Here is a 20,338-nt window from a genome sequence, read left to right as displayed (position 1 = left end):
TATGAAAGTCCTTGCGCACACGTGTGGTGCCTGAAATGTAAACATAAGTTCACACTGGTGCAGCTCGAAGGGCAAAGTTTTGACATTTGAAACACATGAAAAAAACAGTTGGAAAATACCAAGTCAGATGTCTGAAATGATTTCCCGATGCCTCATGCAGTTGTTTTCCACAGTGATTTTGACTGTGCAGTGGAAATCGTTTATATAATACAGTGACAGGAAAAAGATGGATTCAACATGCATTTCTACATGAATTGCTCATGAAATTTGATCTTGCTTACATCAATAGACAAACATAATCTGCCTAAACAAATCACATTTATAATAACGCTATAATGCAAGGTATAGTTTGCACAAAGCTCCACATTAATCTCCTGCATTATGAATCTTGGCTGGCCAACAATTAAGGAATGTGAGGCTTCCAAAACAAAAGGAAGAAGGGAGAGAAAGAGAACGTGTGTGTCTATGTATGTGTGTGTGTGTGTGTGTGTGAGAGAGAGAGAGAGAGAGAGAGAGAGAGAGAGAGAGAGAGAGAATTATGATTCCTCCCGTCGTGCTCTGACCTGTTTGCTCATTCATAAGGCGTCACTTGTCGAGGTCCATAGAGGAACCAGCAGGATGTGGAGCAATTAAATGTGCCGCATGTTGTTGGAATACCAATGCGCTCTGCCGTTGACGTGTGTAATCTCAAACCTCTGCTGTCTTTGTGCCACCTGCATCAAAGCCGAGAGAGAGAAAGAGTGTGTGTGTGTATGTGTGTGTGTGTGTGTGTGTGTGAGAGAGAGAGAGAGAGAGAGAGAGAGAGAGAGAGAGAATTATGATTCCTCCCGTCGTGCTCTGACCTGTTTGCTCATTCATAAGGCGTCACTTGTCGAGGTCCATAGAGGAACCAGCAGGATGTGGAGCAATTAAATGTGGCGCATGTTGTTGGAATACCAATGCGCTCTGCCGTTGACGTGTGTAATCTCAAACCTCTGCTGTCTTTGTGCCACCTGCATCAAAGCCTCAGAGGAACTTTTCATTAATCTTTCTGTTTTTTTTATTTTTAATCACTGTCATCTCCCCCTTTCCTGTTGCTGTAGCTGCATCTATATTATTACTAGGATTACAGCAAGTTATACATTTGCATACGGTAAGTCAAGAGTAATGATGGGCCTAATCAGTTCCTGTACTGCAGATGCTGATACTTCTGGTTAGATTTAAACCGCCGGATCTAATTGACACTTAAACTAAACCTCTATCATGGTGCTTTGACCAAAAAAAAAACTAAATCAGCACAGTCCAGAAAAGTATTGCCACCTTGTAGCGTGATTCTCCTGTGCGGAAATTGCAGCGGGGTGCAACAAGGGCCACTGCTGTGCAGATTAGCGCACCAATTACACCTGTGCATGGGAATGCAAATTTTTCCTGCTGTCAACAGATGCTTGTGTGTGAGATTCTGCTAAATAAACTGCCATTTCCTAATTACAGAAGAGAAAAAAACGAGAGATAGCATTGGTATCTGTGTAGACATTAGAGGGTGGTGCACATCAGTGCCAATTCGTGTTGTCCCTGAAGATAATTCACAAGGGCCCACAAATGGCACTACAAGTTTTCATTGTGATTCATGTTTCCTAATGCATTTACAATTGAACCTTATTGTAAAGTGTTGAATATAAATTTTCCAGTTTTACAAATTCCATATTTCTTTCATTCTAATTGGCTAATAGTCTTTTAAAGCACAGTCTGAAAAAAGTAAAAACCTCTCCCAGGTCCATTTCCACTCCACACCATGTTCTGGTCATGTGTGTCATGCTCATTGTCCCAGGACAACATAGACAGGGTGTCATGTGAAGGATTGTGAGTGTCATTCACATTACTAAATGTCAATACTAAACATCAGAGCTCCTCAAGGATTTTATCCATGGCGGTCTGAACTCATGTAAGATAGCATATAGAGCTATATGGGCACACTTCCAAACTGTAACCTCAGCAGAAGGTCAGTGCTCAGAAGAAGGACAGTGGAGATGGTCAGAGACAATGATGCTTATGAAACATTATGCACTGTATTTCATTCTGCTGGAGGACATATCATATACTGCATTTTAAAAAGCCATTTGGACAAAATGTTTATATTTTGCAGCATTTTAAGGGAGAGTCTAGCCCCCCCCCCCCAAAAAAAAAAAAACATCTATCATTTACAGTATTTACATTTACATGTCCTCATGTCATTCCAAACCTGAGTTACTTACTTTATTCTGTGGGACAAGCATAAGATATCTTGAAGAATGTTAGTAACTAATCAGTTTAGATTCCCATTGACTTCCATTGTATGGACAAAAAATACAATGGAAGTCAATGGGAATCTAAACTGTTTAGTTACTGACATTCTTCAAAATATCTTCTTTGCATCCCACAGAAGAAAGAAAGTCATACAGTTTTGGGATGACATGAGAGTGAGTATATGACGACAGAATTTTCAATTTTGAGTGGACTGTCCCTTTAATGTCCATTTTTAAATATATTACTTGTAATTTTTAGTTTACATTAGCTCAAAAACTAGATTAATTCTGGCTTTTCGAGTTCATGTGAACTATTGCATTAATGTGTGTGGGAGGTTGAGGCTTGAGTATTAAGTTGCATATCTACCATGCTTGTGTGAATATGACAACCTGACTGTTCCTTAAGGAGAGATGAGATGTGGGTTTACAGGCAGCCACCTAATCAAGACATTTAGTCTCACCAGTGGGATTTCTCATCATCATCTCTCTCTCTCTCCCTCCTTCTCTGACAGGCCCCTGTGGAAAGGGAGATGTTTTGGAGCAGTGCGCTCTGCATGACCAGACCCCAGCTGTGGTGCTCAGGCTGACGGAGGCTCTAGAGAGACTGGGTGAGTTTGCTCCTCTGCCTCACCTATCTAATTAAACTATTCAAAGAGAGTTAGACACCAGTCTAGCACTTACACTTGTGACCTATGATGTTATTGACGACTTCTAGTAATTGTATATTTGCTTCATGATAAATTAAATATATATTTTTGCAAGTACAAAAAACTCACCTCTAGAATCAGTTAATTACATATGAAAGATTCTGTTGTAGCACGGTAATAATGATAATGATAATGTCATTCAAAGTTTGGGTTTGGTAAGATTTTTAAACGTTTTTGTAAGATGTGTATTATGCTTACCAAGGCTGCATTTATTTGATCAAAAATACAGTTAAAGTAAAAAATAATAAAAAACTTAATACTGTGAAACATTATTACATTTTAAAATAACTATTTTCTGTTTTTATATATTTTAAAATGCTATTTATTCCTGTAAAGACAAAGCTAAATTGTCAGCAGTCATTACTCCAATCTTCAGTGTCACATGATTTATCAAAAATCCTTCTAAAATGCAGGTTTGGTGCTCAAGAAACATTTCTTATTACTATCAATGTTGAAAACAGTTGTGCTGCTTAATATTTTTGCGGAAACCATTCCACATTTTTCAGGACTTTTTTATGAATAGAAAGTTTAAAAGAACAGCATACTGTATATTTGTAATCAAACTTTTTGTAACAAAATAAGTCTTTACTGTCACTTTTGATCAATTTAATGCATCCTTGCTTTATAAAAGTATTATTAAAGGGGACATGATGACTATAAAGAATCATACCAACTTGTAGAAAATGGGCATCTGTTGTCCCCTTTAAAAAAAATCGTACTGACTTCAGATGTTTGAAAGGTAATGCATATATCAAAATACAATGTGTTTGCCATCTTATACCATTACTTTACCATTGCACCACCACAGTACTTTTTGTAAGGGGTTTAAATGTACCTTATTTCTCCAACAGTTCAATTTACTAAACAGTTTTGCTTAGCATGAAAACACATCAGATTATAAACCTGACCTCTGTCCTGTGCTCAAGACTGGGAGAATGAGCCATTGTACCGGTCTGGCCAGACCTCGACTGGATCCCCAGAATTATTGCAGGCTTTGGAAACAGGCAAGTCATAACATGTTTTTTCATAAGTGGTTTATTCTGTACATTCTAATTTCACAATATGTATTAAATAATATATGAGCCCCATGGGCCTTAATAGGCACAAGTTTGGGTTTGGTAAGATTTTTAAACGTTTTTGTAAGATGTGTATTATGCTTACCAAGGCTGCATTTATTTGATCAAAAATACAGTTAAAGTAAAAAATAATAAAAAACTTAATACTGTGAAACATTATTACATTTTAAAATAACTATTTTCTGTTTTTATATATTTTAAAATGCTATTTATTCCTGTAAAGACAAAGCTAAATTGTCAGCAGTCATTACTCCAATCTTCAGTGTCACATGATTTATCAAAAATCCTTCTAAAATGCAGGTTTGGTGCTCAAGAAACATTTCTTATTACTATCAATGTTGAAAACAGTTGTGCTGCTTAATATTTTTGCGGAAACCATTCCACATTTTTCAGGACTTTTTTATGAATAGAAAGTTTAAAAGAACAGCATACTGTATATTTGTAATCAAACTTTTTGTAACAAAATAAGTCTTTACTGTCACTTTTGATCAATTTAATGCATCCTTGCTTTATAAAAGTATTATTAAAGGGGACATGATGACTATAAAGAATCATACCAACTTGTAGAAAATGGGCATCTGTTGTCCCCTTTAAAAAAAATCGTACTGACTTCAGATGTTTGAAAGGTAATGCATATATCAAAATACAATGTGTTTGCCATCTTATACCATTACTTTACCATTGCACCACCACAGTACTTTTTGTAAGGGGTTTAAATGTACCTTATTTCTCCAACAGTTCAATTTACTAAACAGTTTTGCTTAGCATGAAAACACATCAGATTATAAACCTGACCTCTGTCCTGTGCTCAAGACTGGGAGAATGAGCCATTGTACCGGTCTGGCCAGACCTCGACTGGATCCCCAGAATTATTGCAGGCTTTGGAAACAGGCAAGTCATAACATGTTTTTTCATAAGTGGTTTATTCTGTACATTCTAATTTCACAATATGTATTAAATAATATATGAGCCCCATGGGCCTTAATAGGCACCTAGTTATTAAACAACCATTAAGTTTCATTTTTGCGGAATTGATTGTATGGGAGTCTTGAGAGTCTTAATTAAAACTTAAAAGATAAAGTAATCTTGAATGGGATATAATTTATTCAGACAAATCTGTGATCAAAATGTTGCTGTTGCGTGTATGTGGTTCAAAAGAAAAAAATGGATGTCAAAGGATGACAGTCCTAATTGTGAAACATGTTAAAGCATGAAAAGATACAATAAAACCTTTTTGAGCAGTGGAGTAACTTCCTGTGTTCCAGGCCACTGTTGTTGAAGTTTGTAAAGTTTAGCTGAAGTTCTTATTTAGCACCACAAGGGAGTGCTCTGGCTCCGTACTTTTTTTGGGAGATGCTGCTTCCAAAAAAACTCAGCACTACTATTGGATTAGATGAAGCAAATAGATGCATATTCACACACACCTCATCCTCTTCCTCTCTACTAAAAGGATTAGGTACAGCATGAATTTTCCGTAGGAGAAAACTCTACAGTTTATCACTGTAATTCACATACAATTGTTGTTTTGGACTAAGACTTTTAGAAAGTTTAAAAATGCAGATATACGTAGTCCAGCAAAACCTTTACATTTTGACACTGAGTATAGCACACATGTGCACAGATAAAGACTTAGTTTTCACAACTTAAGTATCACAACAATATAAATAATTTTGCAGGTTGACAATGTCACATCACATGACCTGGGCATGTTCATGTCACTTTCTTTAGAGTACATGTGCACACTTATGCTCACATGCACAAATATATAAAAGGGCAAAGGGTCTTTCACAAGTTGTTGCACAGATTCTGAAATATGTCTTCTGACACATAAGCACTCTTATGGTATGTATAGAGTAGATGTTGTCAGGTTGTAACTGGTTGACATGAATGTACTCTGACAGTGTGGTAAGGCCAGTTTACAGTGATGTAGGAAAGGTTAGCTTCTTTCATATTGACCTTCAGCATTGATTTGAGTTTTTGCCTTTTAAGACTCCTTCATATAAAAAATATAGAATAATGTTTTTGTTTATAAAATTTAAAATATAAAAAAAAATAATTTAAAAAAAATTCTGACAGTCATCTTTTGAACATCTTTGTACAAAAGTCAGATATTCACTAAAGCACAAGATGCTCTTTGAGTCATTCTCGCATAACATGATCATCAGACATGGTGGAGATAAATAATATTGAATATTTTTTTATATTTAATTTAATAAATCAATTAATTACAGAAGGAGGACATAATTAATGCTTAGAAATTAAATTAATGTTATTTTTTCAACTTTTAACTCAGATTTTTTTACTTAAAATTTGTAATGAAAATTAATTTATATATGTTTATTTATATGTGTATTTGAGAGGTTTATGACATCTCTTTATTCTATGCATGTTTTTTACACAATCTTTGTTGTTTAAATAGTTCCATTCACATGTAACCATTTGAGTGTCTAACCTTTGAGTGGTATGAATGCCATTAAGCCAACCGTGAAACGTTACAAAGTGTATCCAGCACCCATTTCCTGCTATTATGTAACAGGTTAGTTACTCAGTGTGGAAATACTCACATCATTGCATACACTCTCATAAGTGTTTTGGCAGACACAAACAATGGTTGCCATTTAAAAGCCCAGCCAAGAAGTGGTGAAGTCCAGTGGCCACAGAAGACCAGAGACAACATTACGTCACCCAGCTAGAGCTTATGCTAACTAACCAGCGATTTGTGGATGAACAGTGTGTTGTCATGGAGATGGCAAGATGTTTTAGCCACAGGGTTACATATTTTAGAGAAACGAGAAAGAACGAAAAAGGAAAGGTTTCACGTAGGAGGTAGAGAGGAGCGGAGAGAGGAATGACTCATGATCAGGTGAATCGAAGATCGACAAGTGCACACGCAGTAAATTCAAACTAATGGTCAAGGAGGATTGACAAGCATTTGCATGTGTGCATGAATATGCATTCAGTGTACAGCAAAAGCACACAAGCATGAACACACACATACACAGTCGACAAGAAAACTGATTCCAGCTACGTCTCCCTGGATACAGTGACAGGCGCACAGAGAGCGTGGCTGACCCGTGCCCACTCGACAACAAGCCAACAGCCCCTCTTCCCTTCCATTTATTAATTCCAACATTCATCATTGACGCATTTCTTGTCTTTTTCTTGTGTGAGAGAAGCTGAGCTCAGCAAAACACAAATTAAAAACACTCTTCTCATCTTCCGCACTTCCTGCTCTCCCATTGGCTGACAGTGATGTCATCCTGTCTCATATGCAATAGTCAATAACCTATTAGAGTCCAGCCTTTTACAGTCAGCTTTGGCAGAAGGGGCTTCTGCTGCTTGAGCTCTTCTACACCCTTTGTTTTATTGGAGTCTTTTAGCGATTGTCTTGATTAACACGCCCTAAAGTCCTAAAGATTTCTGAGGGGAGATGGTACTGTGCCCCCCGGGAACACTTTGTTCTGCAGGTGGTGTTATAAGGTTGTTGTTGTTTTTTTTCCAAATGATGCTGTTATTTTCCTGTCTGTAAATCCAGGCCATTTAAAGACTACAGAAATGCAATCATTTGTGCATATACATTTTTTATGGTATGTTTATGGTATATAATGCATCACATGCACATTAAGCCATACGAGCCATTCGTTTCAATCATTTCAGCAGTCTCATTGGAAATTTCCTCACCTTTTTGCAAGATGGCCTCTCTAGTTTTGTTTACGCTCACTCTACCTGCACAATCCATCCACGTTATCTGTTCTGTCCAGCATTTTCTCCACTTTTCTGCAGATACAGCCTTGGAAGTGATCACTAACAATGATGTCATCCCTCGATTGCTTTCTCTTCCTCACACACACACACACACACACACACACTTACTTGTGGCCAGACTCCTCCCTTGTTCAGCCTTTTTGGCTTTTAAGTTTCCTGACAGAGATGTTCTGATTGATTCCTCCACTGAGTTAGGGGCTGTTTACACAGGATGCGTTCTTGCATCCATCTGCACTGTTTATATATATATATATATATATATATATATATATATAAACACGCACTATGTGGATGTTTTTGACCGTTGTGATGCATTTCATAGTTTTTTTTTAGTCTCTTATCCCATGAGTGCTGCATCTCTTATTCACCGCTTTGTTTTGCCTTCTACCTTTTTTATTGCTGTCTAGTTTGCTTTCTTGCTCATGTGTTTGCTTATGTGTCTCTTTCTATTTGACCAATTTTAATAATGTTAGACTCATGTTATCTATTATCTGTGGCCAAACCACATTTTCTCATCAGCAGCCCAGGAAGAGTAATTTTATATTAAGATTGATTATTTTGCAAAGTTGCCATCTTTTCACTTTATTAGAGTTGTTTAATGACCTGCAGCTTTATTCAATGGGAAGTTTAGTCTGTTGGGTTTATAATGAGGCCTACTGTATTCGGTGCTGTAATTCTGTAGGTCAGTGTCTGTTGATTGCTTTGAGTCTGTGCGTGTCCCTCTTCCCTGTGTGCTGGCTCTTGTTTACGTCACAAATTCCCCCTCATTTTTTACACTCATCACCTTCTCTCTACTCTCGCACATGTGTGCTCGCACGTACACAAATGCACGCTCACCACACTCCTGTCCCATCCCAGAGGGTAAACAGTGGCGTGCCACAGGCGTCATGAACTGTACTGTTGCACATTGCTGGTATCAGCGTTTGTGAGCATATATATACAGTATAAACTGACAAAATGGGCAAGACTGTTATTGTGGTATCTAAATGTCTTTTTTGGTCTACAAAAAAACTTTGCGGCACACAGCCGAATGAGAAAACAGTGAAGAAACAGTGGACCCAAAAATTTAAAAGTCTGTCAAATACTCCGTATCATGGATTAAAAAAAACATATGATTTTCTATAGTGGGAAACGTTTTTATTAAGGAGATAGTTCACCCAAAAATTAAACAGTTTGTTTTCTATAATTTACTCACCCTCATGTAATTCCAAAACTGTAGGAATTTCTTCCTTCTGTGGAAAATAAAACAAGATAGATTGAGAAATGAGTGTCATGACAGTTTAGTTTACTTATCATTATTTCCTGTTGTCTTTGTTCATGTTTTCTGGACTTTTATTAATTGTTTTCTCTGTAACACTTTATTTTAAGGACCAATTCTCACTATTAATTAGCTGCATATTAGCATGCATATTACTAGCATATTAGCTGTTTATTGGTACTTATAAAGCACATATTAATGCCTTATTCTGCATGACCGTATTTTAGATCCCTTAATCCACACCATATCTAAACTTAACAACTACCTTACTAACTATTAATAAGCAGCAAATTAGGAGTTTGTTCAGGGAAAACTCTTAGTTAATAGTGAATATGTGTTCCCTATTCTAAAGTGTTACCGTGTTTTCATTGAAGAATATACAAGTTGCACTTTTCCATACAATGTAAGTTGCTGCTAAGCAACATTTTGAACACTATATTTTAAATGAATAACAACTTAAATTTTAGTATGTTCTTTTAAAAAAACTATCATATGGCTTCAGAATATGCAGCATTTATAACTTTTTTGATTATTTATTCATTTATTTTTTTAACCATGAAAGCCCAGTTTTCATTGTATTGTAAAGAGCAGTTTGGGCATTCCACTAAAGATCTCCTTTTGTGTTCTATGGAAGAAAAAAATTAATTCATATAGTCTTTGTCCTCATGAAACACATGTACAACATATCCTTCATAATGACTGTATCTGTCACTCTCTGTTGACAGGATCACAGTGCCAGATGTTAACATTTATGGCATCATTCCACATTTCATAGCATTTTTACACACATGACATCCAGAAATTATGGTGTCTGTGAGTCAGGTTACAGAACAATGAAGGAGGTGATTGAGTTCAGTTTTAGGAGGAACATGGCCCCACTGGCGGGGTCCACAGTGGGTCTTGCGGTCACACAGGAATGAGGGCTGACATCTCTGAAGCTATTTTCCCCTCCCTTTTCCTAAAGGTTGTGCCTTACTGGAACTGCCCTCTTCATCACTCCAACATAACGATGAACACAGCATCAAAGCTTACGATAACATGGCACGCTATTGCCGTAGCTGAAAACAGCCAGCACACATCTCCCAGAGGCACACAAAAGCACATATAGAAAGGACAGAGCTTTCTGTGTCAAAAGAGATCAACAGAGGGGGCACAAAAATCAAGTTTTAAACACACCTAAGGTTCTCAAAATGTAGTCTGTGAAGGATTACCAGTTGACTACAAGAGAGAGATAAATAAATACATACATGCATAAACATACATACATGCAATTTTATAAAATTTAAAAAAATCATTATAACTGGCCAAAATCAGCAACATTTAATTAGTTGACTGATTGAGCATGTTCTGTAAAGCTGTTTTGAAACAATATGTATTGTAAAATGTTATAGAAATTAGCTTGAATTGATTAATAAACTTAATTAATAAACTTATTAAGTCAACATTTCTGAACATTTGTTTGCCATAAAGTAGTAGCAGTCTAGGTAATTTATGAACATAGCAGTCTGGTTAATTTCAATAAAATAAGCATAAAACAGCGATCTGTAAAATGAAGGGGAAAACTGGTATAGTATAGGCTTAAAATTTAAGGGTAATTTACATGCTTTGTTTTTAAGTGTTTCTTTTTTAATTTAATTTTTTTTAACCATTTCTGTAGGCCAAACAGTAGATCATGGTATCACTCGCTATTACACCAAGGTCATGAGTTCTTTTCCCAAATGCCTGCACTGATGAAATGTATTCTTTTTATGTAACATAAGATACTTTGGTTACAAATGTCTGAAAAATGCATATATATATATATATATATATATAATGGTCCACCACCTGAAATAAACTGTAAGGCTAACTGACCCTTTGGGGTTTCAGTATTCTCCATTCACAAGGGCCTTAAATGCCCTTATGCATGTCATCTGTGAGCCCAATGTCTGAATGCCTTTCTCTGTTTGTACCCGTAAATATCATAAACAAAAGCCTCTGGGACTCTGGTGTTGCTTCAGAGAGTGGCTGATGACAGGAAGATAGAGGCAACAGAGAATTTGATGCGAGGGATCAAGGGTAGTGTAGTAAACACAGAACATGGACCAAAGAGAAACACTAAGGGTTAAGGTAGCCTTAGTAAAGCATGAATTTGTGGATTGACCCACAGAATGCTTTGACAGTGTGAGTGTGTTTGCGTGTCTTTGTGTGCACATGCGAAGCCAAAAAGTTTCTTGGGTTCAGGCATTCTGTTCCATACTTTTCCACTCCAGACTGGCACCAAGCGTGTGTAATTCTGGAAAAGTGTCATGAATATAAGGGAATGGGAGTTATCACTTCTGAGAGTGTATTATTAGTAGGCCCAGGCAAAAACGATGGACTAATTTGCATTTTGTGCATTAATTTTTGGGTGGGAAATCCGTGGAATGGAATTTAAATGTTAAAAAAGTGTTGAAGGGAGCTCCTAGAAATCTGTTTAAGTTGTTTTGAAGTATGTTAGGTTCCAAACGTTATTGATCCCAATTGGCTTTCAGTATGAACAAAAAACAGAGACATTTAAAAATATCTTCTGTTGTGTTCCACAGAATGCATTTAGGTTTAGGTGATCACAAAATAATTTTTGGGTGAACTAAACCTTTAAATGAGTTCTACAATTTCATTGGTGGCAGAAAATGTAATCAATGTATGTAATAACATGCAAAGGGACGGTGAAGGTCTGTACATTTGTGAATGACTTTTGCGTAATTTTGAGCATGACAGTTTTGAGCTTAATTATTACTATGGTTTCTTGAACTATATCTTATCTGGATCACTAAAATGGACATGGATAGTATAGATATCACACTATTGTGTCGATGAACCCATACAAACATGATGATGATGGGCAGTCTTTAATAAATCCACAGAATGTAAATCCAAACAGAGAGAAGGCTTGCAACACGTAACATTGACGAGACCAGACAATGAACAGAAAGAGACCAGTTTAAATACACAAGCAGATAAGGCTAATTAATGACACACACCTGAACAGAATTACACAATTAACTCAATGAACGGAAATGGTGCAAAAGGAAAACAAAGTCTAAATTGAATGATACGGTGACGGTACACCCCCTCCCGGAAAGCCATGACCTCACGCCGGCAGATAAATGGAGGAGGCTCAAGTGGAGGATGAGAGTCCGGGAGAGGGATCGAACGAAAAGTCCAGGGTGGTGCAGGTGGTATGATCCAATGAATGGCCTTGAACAGAGACAGGCAGGTGATGACCCAGGCCACAGCCAAGACTTCGGTCCATGGCGGCATAGTTGGAGGGAGGAGCCAAGGCTTAGACAGAGAGCTGAGGAGGTGGAGCAATGCCGAGGATCCAGGCAGCCTCGACGGAGCCGTAGCGATGATCGCCCGAGATGTAGATGATGAGGTGGGGATCCAGAGGGTGAGCTGGAGCAACTGAGGAAGGAGGCAGAGCCTGGGGGAGGGCAGAGCGGGCCATAGCCAGATGGGTGTCAGCGAACAGCAAGTCCACAGTAGAGGCGTGGTGAAGTCTGACCCAGGTGGAGCAGACTGATCGAGGGAGCCCGTCAATGCCAAATGGCCGATGGTCCACGCCGATATCGAGGGCGGGAGGAGCGCAGGAGTCAGGATGGCGGGACGAGGTAGAGCGGAGCCATACGAGGACGGAGGCGGAGCCACAGTCTCCTCAAGTCCAGGAGACAAAGACTCCCGGCAGGCCCCGAGATGGAGCTCCACTACTGAGCGGAGGTGACATAGAGGGACTGACGGGGGACGAAGATGACTGGACAACTCTCCAAACTGAAAAACAGTGTCCAAGTCCAGTAAACACTCACTCTCAGTGGCGGGAGGGTGGGCGGCACTCACATCCATTCCCTCATTCTCCACAAGAGCCCCCATGGTGATGGATGGGGCAGCCAGCTTGCACACCTGGTCAGACGCGGCTAGCTCAGCTTTGGGGATGATGTCCAGCTCTATCGCTCCTCTTGGCACGGGCTCAAACATCACGGCGAAGACAGACTCTTTGATTGCGATGGACTCTTGCTGTCGCTCCTCGCAGCACCAACTCTATGTAGTCAGCGAAGCTCCCTCAAGGTCCCTTCCCAGACAACTGCTCCTTGGTGGTGGTGTTCAGGCCGGCGTGTAGGAATGAGCATAAGCAGCCGTCTGGGTAGTGGATGAGACGGGCTAGAAACAGGAAATCCTCCACATGTTCCTCGAGGGAGCGCGTTCCCTGCTCAAGGCATAAAAAAAACACACACACACACACACACACACACAAAGAGACAATAACTATAACATGAGGCATAATCACTTCTGGGTCGGGTCTTCTATCACACTACTGTGTTGATTAACTCACAAAAACACAGTGATGATGATAGGCAGTCTTTAATAAATCCACAGAAGGTAAATCCAAACAGAGAGAAGGCTTGCAACACATAACATCGACAAGACCTGACAGCAATGAGCAGAAAGAGAGCAACTTGATGCACAAGCAGACAAGCCTAATTAATGACCCACACATGAACAGAATGACACCGTTAACTCAATGAACGGAAATGGTGCAAAAGGAAAACAAAGTCCAAACTGAATGATAAGGTGGCAATAGCAGAGTGAACTGCCTTTGGGTATTCATGATCACAGTTTGAAAAATGTTGGTTCATATGAGGAGATCACAGTATGGTGTCGAAGACATGCAGGAAACACTTTGATGTGTGGGTGAAAATGCAAGCGAATCAAGTGGGGAGAAAAAGAAAATGGGAAAAATCCGAGATCCATTTCTGTCATGGTGTGGGAGCTTCAAACATAAAATCACAATGCGGCGCCGAGTCAAATATTCTGCATGCATTCGCACACCGACTGTGATTCCCACTGTGAGAAATCTGATTACTTTCTCTGAAAACCTTGTTTCTCTTAGATGTAAGGCATTGAAGCCACACAATTTGGTGTTATTAAGAAAAAGTAGTTTTATTCATGTTGTGCCTTTTCCAAGTGAGTTCAAGGTATCTTTATAGAAGTCATTGAGATATTACAAAAAGAGTGGGTAAGCCAATGAGCAACTGTTAAGTTATGATTGTTATAAAATAAGTTATAAAAATTAAATAATTTTTCTTTTTCTTTTTTTTTTGTTTGATCCATTTTTTCATTGTTATAAAACAGCTGGATGACTGTTTTGCCTCTCCAAGCCCAACCAAATCTTAGCAACTTGAAACTTACTTGAGTTTTGTGTTATCTTTTAAATAAAACTGACCATGCTCTATGTTCTATGTGACGCTCTCAAATGAATTTCAGCAGACATCTCAGTGTTATTTACAACAGGCCAAACAACCGGCTAATAGGAGGCCAAAAAAAACGTTATTTCCCCTGACTAGAAGGAATTGTTAAGATCTACAGAGCAAACACACACTAATTACATATCTATTCTCCATGGAATGAATGTACTGAGGGGTGCTTTTGGATTTAGAAGCCCATGACTTTTTGATAACTGTTCCTTTTTTATGCAACACAGTCACAGCTTTTACCACTGAATGAGTTGGGTTGCCTGCATGGCGCAGCTCAGTGAAAAATGAGATAATGGGGCAAATGGAATTATGGTGAATCTAATTCCCAATTTCTGGTTGCTGAATACAGTATCTGTTAAGCTGTTATTTTGTTAACAGTTTTTATTTATTTGTATATTTATTTATTTATTATAAGTTTTTGAGGCTTTTCAAATATTAATTATTTGACTACACAATAAGATAAATGAAACTATGTAAGACTTGAGGAAAACAAGGTTACATTTCCTACGCAATTTAATGCAAACGTATGAAGTCGAATTTCTGCTTTTTGAACCTCTATAATACACACCTTTACCTTATTTTCCTCCACAGCCTATGCAAGATTTGTAGGTCAGCGCTTCCACAGGGACTAAGCCATCTGTAAAATTTTAACAGCAGATAATGACCAGCTGAGGCAGCTTTATCCAGAGCCAGCCTGCTTTTTGAACCTCTATAATACACACCTTTACCTTATTTTCCTCCACAGCCTATGCAAGATTTGTAGGTCAGCGCTTCCACGGGGACTAAGCCATTTGTAAAATTTTAACAGCAGATAATGACCAGCTGAGGCAGCTTTATCCAGAGCCAGTGGTGACCTTTACCCAAAGGATCATGATGATGACTCGTTTCAATGCTTTTAACTTACAGCACTAACCTCTAAATCCAATCTGAAGGTTTTCAGGCTATTATCACAACCTTTTGGTCCTTCGCCATGTGACGTCTCTTCACACATTTTAAGCAGGTACTATAGGGTCAAAGTGGAGAGTGGGGTAAAGCCCAAATGATCATAGATGATTATGTGTCCCAGTGACCAACAGAAGGCACAATAAACAAAGGCATGGTGGATCTATAGTTTTAGGCGAGACAGATTGGAGGGCTGAATTTGACAATGAGTTTAATTTATAGGCGTGTAAATGGATGAACATGAGGGCTGGTGGAAAGATAGGGATGGGGCAAAAGCTTCTTGATGACATAAACAAATCTGTTTGTAGTGGATTAGACACTTTACAAGCTGGGCATTTAAAAGCACACTTCAACAATATATGGATCAAGTCAAGCAGAGGAAAACAATCGATTTGGGCCACTGGTAGGCAAGAAATTAAAGATCGGCAGATGGGCATCCACTGGGAGGGTGAATAGAAAAATAAGAAATACATGTGGAAGCTTGGGGTGAACATCACGTATCTCAGTAAATGGGATTCATTGAGAAACTGTGATCAATAGGTGGTAGTTTCTCGCATGACTGTTCCTCTGTGATAGGGGGACTTGGGATATGGAAAATCCCTGCATTAATCTAGCCTGATATTAGCTCAGCGCAGTTTGTTAGCCACGTGAGCTTAATGTAGAAGAACACTATTTCTATTGAGACTTGATCAATTTTCTGAAGTGCAATCAACATGATGGCGAGACAAATGGTTCAGCCAGTCTTTTGAAAATTCTCTTGAAAATGTGAGGTTTTGCCTACTTTTGTTATTTTAAAAGCTCATTCACACGGAACACTTTTTTTTTGCCTTACACTGCACTGATTTTCCATTGTTTTTCTATGTAAACATGCCATACACAGATCATTGCGCTGTGGTCTGGCAATTTTTGTAGTGTCTTGTTCATGAATTTCACATATTTTGGAAAGCTTAAGTTACAAGTTTAACTTTTAATAAAATCTGTCTCAAGACCTTACATGTTTTTTTTCCGCACTGCATTTTATTAGTGACCTATAAACAGTGAAAATATAAAATATTGCTTCTTTGTTTTCTGTCCTAATTTTTGTTTTTAATTGCCCAAAATTTTAAATTCATTATCATCATTATGTACTACACCAAAGTACGTTCAAGAAAAAAGGCTATCAACAAATAAAATTGTTTATTTTTAATGTTCAACATGTATTTATTTATTTATTTATGTATTTTTCTGTTACTGTGAAATGGGCTTATCGGGTAATTTATGGTCTATGATATCACCTGCTGCCACTGTCAGTCTCTCTCTAGCAGTTTGTTTTATACTTATCTGGTTCATCTGGAATACCCAGAATATCTTGAAGCTTTGCATTGGAAGCAGGCATAACGGCAAGTCGACAAACTAATCACATTTGGAGAGAAAGGTGGTCATCAGCAAAGCTTAATGGGTTTTTGATTTCACTTGAACCTGATCACAGGGAAACTATTTTACAATTAGTCAGAGGGTCGATCAATGCAATTGCAATTTAGCCATGGAGGTCTGTCACTTTTCTGATACTGAAATGGCATAGGATGTTGGAAAGCAGTGATGAATTAAAGAGGTGAAGAGAGGTGAATGGCTTCAAGCACCTTCTCAGGTTTTCAAATGACACGTGACCTCTTTCTGTTTCAGAGCTTTCCTGTTGGTGTACAACTGGGCAACTCCATTATTAATCTCCATTGCTAATCTGTTAATGTTTTGTCAAAAGCCCCTGATCGTTTTGAAGATGGAAAATGTTGGCTGTAGTAGATGTCTGTGTAATGAATAAATTTAGTAGCATGCATGCGATACAGTTTTGCGATGTGTGAGAGCCTGTTTACAAATCTGTTGTCAAACAAAGAAAACATTTAATGACATGTTTTTAGTCCAAATTCACTTAATAACATCAGTCAAGTGTTTAAAGGGGTCATATGATGCGATTTCAAATTTTCCTCTCTCTTTGGAGTGTTACAAGCTCTTGGTACAAAAAGAAGATCTGTAAAGTTGCAAAGACTAAAGTCTCAAATCCAAAGAGATATTCTTTATAAAAGTTAAGAGTCAACCACGCCAACCTAAAACGGCTCGTTCTAACACGCCCCCACATGTCTACGTCACGATGTGGGAAGATTTGCATAACGCTGGCCAAATGTTCACGCAAAGAAAGAAGGCGTAACTTTTATTCTCACTGTAGTATTGTTGTTGCCGCCACCGCCATGTCGTGAAGGCGCTGTGTGTTTCGTTGTGAAAGCAGAACTACTTTGTTTGGCCTTCCAAAAGAGGACGATATCCGCGTCATCATGTCTGGAGCTGATCCGTGCTGGTCGTTGAGGAAATACATCAACTTTGCGCTGTGGATCGCCGGATCGGCTTTCACCGTGGACGAAGCGGATTCCAGCCCGGGGTCATCACATGTGGTTGCCGTAAGCCCGCCCGCCTCCGCCCACTCAAGCTGGCCGCCGCTTACTCTAGGCCTCCGCTCACTCTAGCCCGCCGTGTGTTTTGTTGTGAAAGCGAAACTACTCTGTTGGCCTTCCAAAAATTGGACATGACTAGAAATCAGTGGTTAAGTTGTATTTACAACACTGTTCCAGGACAGTTCAACCCAAATATTCAGATGTGTCCAGGGCATTTATGGAGGACTGTTTCCTGATCCTGGTAGAGTAGACTACAATGCTGGCTGTTCTGACTCACAGACTGTAAGTACGGATTTTATATTTAAAGAATTTGCCACTGACGATTCAAATGCGATTTTTGAGCAGTGTAGAGTAGCGCTTGTTGTTTGTCATTTCTCCGATCACAAATGCAGATATGGTTTTATGTTTACACGGCGCGATGCAACGCAACGCGTAAAAAGACAGTATAAGTCATTATAATCAGTAATGATGTTCCCACTGGATGCAACAAATGCCTTGTTTATAATGGGTTTTAATGTTTTTGTCTTGTCGTGCCGGAACAAGGCATCACAATATGGTAGGGGCGTAAAATTTCCATCACACGCTTGAGGTATTCGGCCAATCACAACGTACTAGATAGCTGGCCAATCAGAGCACCCCTCGCTTTTCAGACTGATGAGCTTTGTAAAAATTGACTCTTTTCAGAGAGGTGGGGCATAGAGGAGAAACAATAATGTACAGTATGTGGAAAATAATGTGGGTTTTTTTACCTTAAACCGCATAAACACATTTCATTACACCAAATACATAAAATAATGTTCTTTTTAGCAACATCATATGACCCCTTTAAAATAACTTTTGTGATCTGCTGTGGTTTCATATCAGAGAATGAGGCAGAAATCATACTTTTATAGTATTCTAAGTCCCGTTAAGTATTCTATGGTCTTTGATTCTATACAGTGATAGAAGGCTAAGTCGATTAAAATTGCATTATAAATACTTTATTCTTTTAAAAATACCCGAGATGGCTTGAAGAACAGAGATAAACCAAATTTTGTCACAATCGTATGTTTATTATATTGATGTTTCATCAGGTAAAACTTCTCTATCTGCATTTTACTCAGCTACAGCGACAGCTGGATGCCTTTGTCCATATTAGGGATTTCCTGGAACGTCATGAGTTCTATTAAATGTATTATTAAATTGAAACAATAGTGATACACTATTTATTACAATAGTGATATTTCTGATTTTGTTTAATGTTTTTTTATATAATAATAACATTAGAACATTATGTCCGGTTTAGGTGATGAACTGCAATACTTGTGGTTGTTTTTGGAGATGGTAACATGTTTTATTCTTGTGCTAAGATTGAGTGGCCTGTGCTACAAACCTTTCAACCTCTGTAGCACCAGTGCTATATGCAAATAAAAGTTAACGTACAGCCCTACCTTACATGTTCATTCCACTAAAGGCAGCTTTGAAGTCCTTGTTTTATGTTTAAATTGCAAGATCGCAATCTCGATTCAATCCCCCACACAATCTTATTCCTAAATGACAACGATTCCACTAAAATATTAAACCTTTGACAAGTGCAATCGATGACACTGTTCAATATTTCTGTTACAAACATTAAAATAATCAGAGAAGTACGGGGATAAAAGTTCATAGTTTGTATATAAACACTGATTTCCTCAGTAGCCACTTGTAATGGGTGGGGGATTGTCTTTTTCTCAAAGGCTAAGCCCCTTATCTCTTAAATATAACTTTTGTAGCTTTAAGTATTTATCTATATTTAATTTAGAATGTAGTGTTTGTTAACGTTATTCAATTTCTGTATATTTCCTTCTTGCATTTAGGTTTATGTGAAGATTGTTTTAAGTTCACTTAAATTATAAGTTGTTATTTTTTAAAGTCTAATAAATGATCAAATTGACAGCTCTCAATTATACTGTAATGCTGAATAGCTATAGTCAATGGTTAAATATTAGGAGAAAAAAAACAATTTCCTTGAGATATCATTGTATTGTTATCAGTGATCAGAATCAGAATGAGCTTTATTCACACAAGGAATTCGTTGTGGGTTTTTTTGAGTTCTTGGTACAAACATAGATACATATATGACAATGAGAATGGAAAGAACATTTAAATAAGTAAGACTAAGGAAAAAATTATAATAATGTGGTATACATATGGAACTGATACTCACCTTCAGTCATAAAAAGGATGCCATTAAACAAATATTAAAAATATACCGTCTTAATGTTGTTTCTACATTTATTTGAAGAATGAATGTGAAATTATTGCAATATAAAATAATATTTAAAACTCTAATGTTAGGTGGGATTAAACGCAATTAATTTCAGAAAAAATGTTTGTTTAATTTGTTTTTTTTAATCAATTGACAGCACTCATATATATATACATATGGAACTGATACTCACCTTCAGTCATAAAAAGGATGCCATTAAACAAATATTAAAAATATACCGTCTTAATGTTGTTTCTACATTTATTTGAAGAATGAATGTGAAATTATTGCAATATAAAATAATATTTAAAACTCTAATGTTAGGTGGGATTAAACGCAATTAATTTCAGAAAAAATGTTTGTTTAATTTGTTTTTTTTAATCAATTGACAGCACTCATATATATA

At 37.7% G+C, this 20,338-nt stretch overlaps 1 protein-coding gene across 1 annotated transcript in view; it reads left to right on the top strand.

Moving 5' to 3' along the window:
* pik3r3b (phosphoinositide-3-kinase, regulatory subunit 3b (gamma)) overlaps positions 1 to 20,338 on the top strand; it is a 173,741-nt gene that overhangs the window by 70,362 nt on the left and 83,041 nt on the right. The window contains exons 3-4 of the mRNA XM_016284731.1: positions 2,774 to 2,869; positions 3,895 to 3,972. Coding sequence (XP_016140217.1) covers positions 2,774 to 2,869; positions 3,895 to 3,972 — 174 coding nt within the window. The remainder of the gene's footprint in view (positions 1 to 2,773; positions 2,870 to 3,894; positions 3,973 to 20,338) is intronic.

This window comes from Sinocyclocheilus grahami, unplaced genomic scaffold (assembly GCF_001515645.1).
Source record: "Sinocyclocheilus grahami isolate Dianchi unplaced genomic scaffold, SAMN03320097.WGS_v1.1 scaffold187.1, whole genome shotgun sequence".
Lineage (NCBI taxonomy): Eukaryota > Metazoa > Chordata > Actinopteri > Cypriniformes > Cyprinidae > Sinocyclocheilus > Sinocyclocheilus grahami.
The sequence above is the reverse complement of the archived record's forward strand: the minus strand, read 5'-3'. Positions and strand labels throughout refer to the sequence as shown.